The sequence below is a fragment of the Halyomorpha halys genome, unplaced genomic scaffold (genome assembly GCF_000696795.3).
Source record: "Halyomorpha halys isolate HHAL.00 unplaced genomic scaffold, Hhal_1.1 Scaffold117.1, whole genome shotgun sequence".
Classification (NCBI taxonomy): Eukaryota; Metazoa; Arthropoda; class Insecta; order Hemiptera; family Pentatomidae; genus Halyomorpha; species Halyomorpha halys.
The window spans coordinates 609,675-617,840 of NW_027111176.1; the positions used below are offsets into that span (position 1 = coordinate 609,675).

The 8,166-nt window shown below is 29.3% G+C and overlaps 1 protein-coding gene across 1 annotated transcript in view; it reads left to right on the plus strand.

The window, feature by feature from the left end:
* The window catches only part of LOC106678000 (homeobox protein E30), a 73,536-nt gene extending 65,378 nt beyond the window's left edge, over positions 1–8,158 (plus strand). The window contains exon 3 of the mRNA XM_024362294.2: positions 5,874–8,158. Within this exon, the coding sequence (XP_024218062.1) occupies positions 5,874–6,096 (223 nt within the window). The 3' untranslated portion in view covers positions 6,097–8,158. The remainder of the gene's footprint in view (positions 1–5,873) is intronic.
* Positions 8,159–8,166: the final 8 nt, after the last annotated feature.

Genomic DNA, 8,166 nt, shown 5'->3' on the forward strand with positions numbered 1-8,166 from the left:
TTTTTTGTATACAATTATTACATATTTATTCTGCTTAAAATTTCTGAATAGTGGTGGTTCAGTCCTTTGGAATCTGATTTGAAATTGACAGTATCATAAATATTCAATATATTTTAAAATCTATGCCTTTATGAGGGAAAGGAGCTTCAAATAAAGGACATTTTTTCAAACGTATTAATTTATATCTCCAGTTCTAATTTGCTTACGAAGTTCAGATTTATATATATAAAATAATATAAATATATATAAAATATAATTATGATATAATTTTGAAAAGTTTAAAGGGTCTAGAGCCCTTTTTAAGTTTCGTGTAGATAATTGGTGGTAAACTTAAAAAGTTATTGACTTTTTTGTGATTTTAGAAAAAAAAAAATCTAATTATATTTATTGGAAGAAGATAGATGACCGTATGAAGTAGATTGTAGGAAGATAGTCCAGATGGCAGTCAATAAAGGTTCAAAATAGTAGAAGAAAAGTATTTTTTGTTAACTAACGTTTCGTCCCACTTGTCCCAGTTGTCAGTTGTCTTCAGTTCTCAGCTTTGTTTTAACAATAAATAGTTTTCTTCTACTATTTTGATGCTTTATTGACCACTACCGGACTATTTTCCTCCAATATATTTATAAATCTTTTTATATAAATTTATTCTAATAAAAAAAAAAAAAAATTCAGTTTACTTAAATATTTTCAAGCGGTAGTCAAGTTTTAATGGCCTCATTAAAAATACAATAAACAGCTAAACTAGTTACTTGACCAATTCGAGGCCGCATTTCGTCAATATTTTCGTATATCATAAGGTTTTTTTTTTATTGGCATTTCGCTCAGAAATTTATCTCCCTACGAAATTACAGTATGATGCAAAACAGCAGTAAATGGTTTTCGTAAGCTCTTACATTTCAACGACCAATCTTTTGGTCCATTTATCGCATTTTATCTTTCTATCAAATCGCATATAAATTTTCAAATTTGTTTTCAAGTTTTCGAAATAACTGATATATTTTTTTTAATTTATTAATAAATTTAGAAAAGTTCATTCAATGTGGTCCGACCAGCTGACAACATTTATCAGTCGGTGCCAAAATAACTTTTATAAATGATAAACAAAAATGAAATATTAGTTACAGTTTTGATTATTGGAGCGCTGTAGAGGCTGTTACGATTTATAAGCTAGAACAATATAATATTAATTAATTTCTAGCAATAAAACTAGTAATTGAATTAACAAAATACTAAAATGAAAGTAAATTTTTATTTGGTTCATTTATTAATATTAAAACAAGAAAATAAAAAAAATATTGTTGACAGAATTTTATTAATATTTCCTCAATAGAAATTTTTTTCAAAAGATATTCCAGTAAAAGTTCAATTATATAATTTAATTAGTATGATAAATTAACATGATACATCGCAAATATTTATTTATTGCCGACGTTTCGACCCACAATGTAATTCTTCATCAGTGCTAAAAATAAGAAGAAAGAGTAAAAGAGCGACATAAAAACTGATGTAGTTGTAGTAATTTATTTATTGTTATTTACAACTGTATACACATATATACAACAAGTAAATTTGCTGTAGGTGACATAGTGCATGATAAAAACATGTGGAGAATCTACCCATTGATAGAGCTCCAAAAATATTTGTAGAAGAGAAGATCTCGAGTCCATCTTCTTTTCAGACGCCTTGGAGAATTATTAGGTAATGAAGGTGAAGTAAAGTTAGAAACAAGTGGATTTGGGTGGTTGGGAAGTTTATCATGTAAGAACGATCTGGTTTTGGCCAAATCGGCAACATATGGGACATTGAGGTCCTGTTGGATGACTTGATCTGTGACAAAGTAAGGAGCATTAAGGATTTTGGACTGTAAGGATTGGATTCGGGAGGAATTAGATGGTTTAGTGGAGCCCCAAAGCTCAACTCCGTATGTCCAGATAGGCCTTATAATAGTCATGTAGATCAGTCTATTGTAATGGATTGGAAATTTAGACCGTTTGTCTAGTAAATGTTGTAATAGTCGAAATCGACGAGCAGTTTCCTGTCTTTTCAGTCTTGTGTGATGATTCCATGTCAGTCGTTTGTCCAGATGTAGTCCTAAGTAACGGATCTGTTCGACAGGAATAAGTAGGGTATTATTAAAGGATACTGTTGGGCAAGAGGTCACGGGCTTACGACGAAGTGTAAATGTGATTTGTTGGGATTTATTGGAATTAATTTTAATCCTCCAGTTTTGGCACCATTCTTCAAGGGGGGCGATGTAGGATTGGAGGGTTTGGGATACAATGTAAGGATCATAGTTCTCTGACAATAGATATGTATCATCGGCATACGTGGTGAGGAAGGAGAGATAAATTTAAAAATTATTTTTATCCTCCTTATTATTTTATTCAAGTTTTTAGCCCTGACGAAGAACTACATTGTGGGTCGGAACTTCGGCAATAAATAAGTTGTTGAGAAATATATTTTATTCCTTCTTGATCTCCTTAAAATTCAAATATGAAATAATATTTTTTGTTTATATACTTTTTTTAGATAAAAACATTTACCAAACCTAATACTATTTGTATTAAGTTATATGTATCTATTAATAAAACATCTAATTTTAATTAGATTAATACAAACATGCATAGGTTCTGACGCGAGCGTTTTTATGAATTCCTATATCAATGCCTAAGCGCTGTGGGAACAGCTGAGTGGGATTGACAATTAACATCGTTACCTTAATTATTAATCGCTTAATCGCCTAATTAACTCAATTCAATTACCTCATTAACTAACCATATTATTGCTAATTAACATAACTTCTTATGGACTGATCCTGTAGGTCTCATATAATTCATACAGGCGATTAAAAGAAAAAAAAATGCATATTTATATAGATCGGAAGTCATTTTCATTATCAGTTATATTATGATGAATTCTTTTCTTTCCTTTGTCTTATTATGGATGGGTGCAGGGACTTTCTTACGGAAGGGGGGAAAATCCAGTAATTTGAAAAACTTAGCTCCAGGGATATTTTTTTAAAATTTATTAATTGATATTTACAACTGTACATAATTACATCAAGTAAATTTGAGTAAATCATAATGGTATGGTACAAACATGTAGAGAAACTACCCAATGGTAGCACTCTAAAAACATTTTTACAATATAAGGTCTCGAGGCCATCTTCTTCTCAGACGCCCCGGAGGATTGTCCGGAATAAAAGAGGAAGCAAGTTTAGAAACTAATGGGTTTGAGTGGTTAGGGAATTTGTAATGGAAGGATTGATATCTAGTTCGGGCTAGATCGGTTACAAATGGAACATTAAGGTCTTTGTGGATGATTTTATTTGTGACAAAGTAGGGAGCATTTAGGATTTTAGGAAGGATTTTGGATTGGATTCGGGATAAATTTGATAGTTTAGGGTATGAGTCTTGTACAATCTTGTATGAGAATACCATGTCAGTGTATTAAGATAAATCTACAAGACTAATACTATTAGTTTGTACTTTATTATGAAACAGAGCCCAGGTGGGCCGAAACGTGAAGAATGTTTGAGACTTAAATGGATACCATTTACTTTATTTAAACAATAAAACTGGCCTCAATTGATAAGATTATGTATATTGAATTTACGTTAGTTATATTTAAATAATGTAAAATTTATTGAGATAAAAGACATAAGTAACAGGAGTTCATAAAATTCGATTGCCTATATCATAGTTACTAATATCAGTAAAATATGTAGGTCTATAATTAAATAAACAGTTAGGAAATTGAATCGAAAGATTTATATAATGATTTTTTTCTTCCTTGGATTCCTTAGATAAGAAGTAATATTTTAAAATATTTATTATTGTCAACAATAAACTTTAATATTCCTATAAAATACTCACAATAAAGTCCATATATGTAATGAGCAAGCTACAGAGAGGGACTGAGAGCGGGGTATTGGATGTCAACCACAAACCACATCCAATGCAAACACGTAGGGACCACACACAGTCCTCTGTCTTTTATACCTCGTCATTATTTTAATATTATACTTAGTTTCATATATTATATCGGAGAAAACAATTTATAATATCTATTAAATTATATAAAATTGCTTACGTTTTTTTTTAAGCGATATTATATATCATTTTTATGCCCTGAACATAAAGTTTCTGACCAAAATAAACAATGTTAAATCAAATACAGTAGAATTCACCTATAAAATTCCTAAAAAAGAACCGTTTATACACAAGCTATAGGTTATGGTTGTATAACGTTATTGTACCTATGGAAACATTGATAGGTTATCATCAAAGTTGACGGTATAGATTTATATTTTTTTTTTTTATGATTCAAATAAATTTTACAATAAAAAAAAAATTGCAGCATTGTTTACTATAGCTTTCATCACCTTTAACCATTACATATACAGTGATCTATTACACATTTGCTACTTGCCGCAAATCTAAAACTTGTACAAATACTTAACGCATAGAAACAGTACTATATAACCAGAGTTGCCCAACTATGAAACTAATTGTTAAAGTTGTCATGGATACGATATATATTAACAATGGTTCATTCATGAATAAGATTCGTAACCATGGCAATTTCAGCTATAGTTAATTTTTGCCATATCTGTACATAACCTATAAATCCAACTTTTATTATAGATTTTTATTATAAAATTCTTGTAAATTTAATTACACAAACATATAATGTCTTTATAAACTTATATTTAATACTCAGTTAAATAAACAAACTGTTAAAGTGACAAGATTTAAAATAAAATATTTGTATTATAATTGATAAAAGTTTATAGTATGCAATCTTAAAATGGAGTTTATTATTTAATCTGAAGGTTGGATAAATTCTTTAATTAATTAAATCATATAGAGTACAAATATTAATATTTCGCAGTGTAAAATAGTAAACAGCCTTTTTTTTGTTTCGGCATCGAAACTTCGGGTTAGAAAAGTCTTTTCTTGTTATTATAAATAATTCCAAGCACATTTCAAATAAAGAAATAACTTATTACGGCATTTAAATTTTTTTTTTATAATACATTTAGTAAATTTGATCTCAGTTAAATTGGAGTGTTACAGGCGTGTAGAGAAACTACCCATTGGTAGCTCTCTAATGACGTGTTACATTAGCTGGTCTCGTGGCCATCTTCTTTTCAGGCACCTCAGAGGATAAACTAGTGGGTTTGAGTGGTTAGGGAGTTTGTAATGGAAGGAGTGATATCGGGTTCAGGCTAGATTGGTTACATATGGAACATTAATTAAATTAGTCTTTATGTATGATTTTATTTGTGACAAAGTAAGGAGAATTCAGGATTTTACGATGGATATTGGATTGTAAGGATTGAATACGAGAGGAATTCGAAGGTTTAGTGGAGCCCCAAAGCTCAACTCCATATTTCCAGATTGGCCTTATTACAGTCATGTAGATCAGTCTTTTGTAATGAATTGGAAGTTTAGACCGTTTGTTTAGTAAGTGCTGTAATAGTCGAAATTGACGTGACGTTTCATGTCTTTTCCGTCTATTTAAAATATGAATTTCACAACGATATGTCAATATATATTCAACCAATATTTTTATATATAACTTTAAAATAGAGCACCTACCTCAGAAATAATACATAAGATTATTATTATTTTTACACTTGTAGAGGAAATAGTAGGACTCCAGAGATCCCAGCGTTGCTCTTTCAACTGCGTCACTGATATAAAAAGCCAGTGGAGAATGAGTGAGGGCCGTAACCGAAGGAGCTCGGTACTGGGGAAGCTAGCCATTGCCAGAACTGAAATATAATTATTTAAATTAGATTATAAAGTTTTATTGTGTTAAGATTTCATTAATCTTTCCCTTGATCTAACCTCTCAATTCCTTTTCAGGTACCTGACGGAGAGACGAAGACAAGCCCTGGCTTCCGAACTGGGCCTAAACGAGGCACAGATCAAGATCTGGTTCCAGAACAAGAGGGCCAAGATCAAGAAGGCCTCTGGGAACAGGAACCCCCTCGCCCTCCAGTTAATGGCACAGGGGCTATACAACCACTCCACGGTACCCATGTCCGACGAAGAGTGCGACGAGAACACAGCCTCCAACGGTCGCTAAGGATGTCCTAAGGATCTCCTTTACCGGTGTCATCCAATGTCCTCAGATAGTCTCAGGCCGTAGGATAGTACATAACTCGCTGTAAAAACCAATTGAACTAAAATTTTCTAACTCTATTCAATTTGATTTATTAAATTCTGAATATTTTTTAAAATACAAACAATAATATTGAAGGATTAGTTTTCAATGAATCTCATTAAAAAATTACTACAGTGTTATAATTATTTAAAAAATTTTTAATACTAATTTAAACGAATCTTTAGTACATTTATAAATACGCCTGTTTATCAATATTCTAACAACTTAAATTAATAGAAAATCTGTAGACTACAAAACATCTCATTTCAACAACCTAATACAGATAAGAATCTGAAGTGAGGTGTATGAATTTACATTACTGATTAAAGCTTTAGTTTTTGAATTCACTCATTTCACCAAATTATAGTTTTATTTATTATTCATATTTATTTAAAAACAAAAAAAAAATCCAAATATTATTGTTTTTTTTTTAAAATATTAAAGAAGGGTTAGCACTTTTAATCATTAATTATTATCTGTTATTAATTTATTATTTACTAATTATTATAGCTTTATTATTCATAGCCTTTTTTTAATATTTTTAATTCAGTATTATTGTTATCTATATTATCAAAGTTTTATACAAATTCACTAATATGTTTGTTACCAAAGATCTTATCGAATCAACTGATCTTAACACAACTAAAAATTTGGAAAGGTATTGTTACATACTAAAAATGGTTTTGTCAAATTCTCTATAAACTATTATGTTGTACTTATAACTTTTTTTTAATTCTATACTTCTTCTCTCAACTTGTCTAGAACTGGGTTCTCAAATGTTTTTCTTCTTGGATTAATAAACTTTCGCGATACCTTTCTTGGGCTAAAATATTTCGCGATACCTTTGTTAAGCTAAAACAAAATTTTCAAACAATTATCCTACAAGTGGTTGAACATTAAGAAAAAGGAGAAATAGTGCAAGGTAAAAGCTGGATTGCTATGTATACTTGCTGTTAGCTAAACAAAAAAAAAACTAGGATTTATTGAAAATGTCCAAAGATTTTTTTTTCTTATAAATCCTGTATTCTTAGTATATATAATATAGCTCTTTATGTTGAAATTTTATTGGGCATCTCATGAAAAAAGAATTTGCTATATCCAATAGGAATGATATCAGCGACAATTCTTTTTTTTGTTGTAATATTTTGAGAAAGTGACATTTGTTTGCAGCAACACTTGCATATGCAGCTCCACAGGGTTGCACTGCACCCATTTTTGGAACCTCAGTTCTAGGACATATTCTCTGAAAAAAGAAAAACACTTAAAATCATCGGTATATAACTGAAACTCATTAAATCAAGATTTTATATTGTTGAATTATTTGATTTGTCTAATCTAAAATATTCAAAAAATTAAATTCCAAACAATTTATATGCCTATAAAAAATGAAATTACTATTTCTATTATTATACTTGTATACCACTGAAATTTGACAAGAACTATTTTTGCATGATAATATCTATAGTGATAAGTTTAAATGAAATCCAAAAATTTTCTATGTTAAATACATCAGACTCAGAAAAAAATTCTGTATTGATTACTAGTAAGGGATTTAAGATTTATATTATGATAATATCATGGTTTAAAACTGTTTAAAATACGTTCTTATACAGAAATTTATTTTCCGTCTCCTGAAAAATCTAAAATATGTATTTAAATCCCTTATTACTGTAATAATATAAATAGATTTATTATATGTATTATCAGACCATGTTATACTGTTGTAAAGAAAAAATATTCTTTTTAATATTAAAAAAAAAAAAAAGATTTGTATAATTTTATTTCTAAAAATTATATATACAACTAGAAAAAAAAATGTAATATAATAAACAAAAATAATGTAAAGAACTTTTTTTATGTTTACGGCTAAGCTATCTGAGGACCGTTTGATGTGGAGTTGATGTGGAATTTACAAATATCAAGAGATCTCAAAAGATTCCTCCAGCATAAGGGATCAGCAATACTCAAACATGTATTTTTTATAAATTAGTA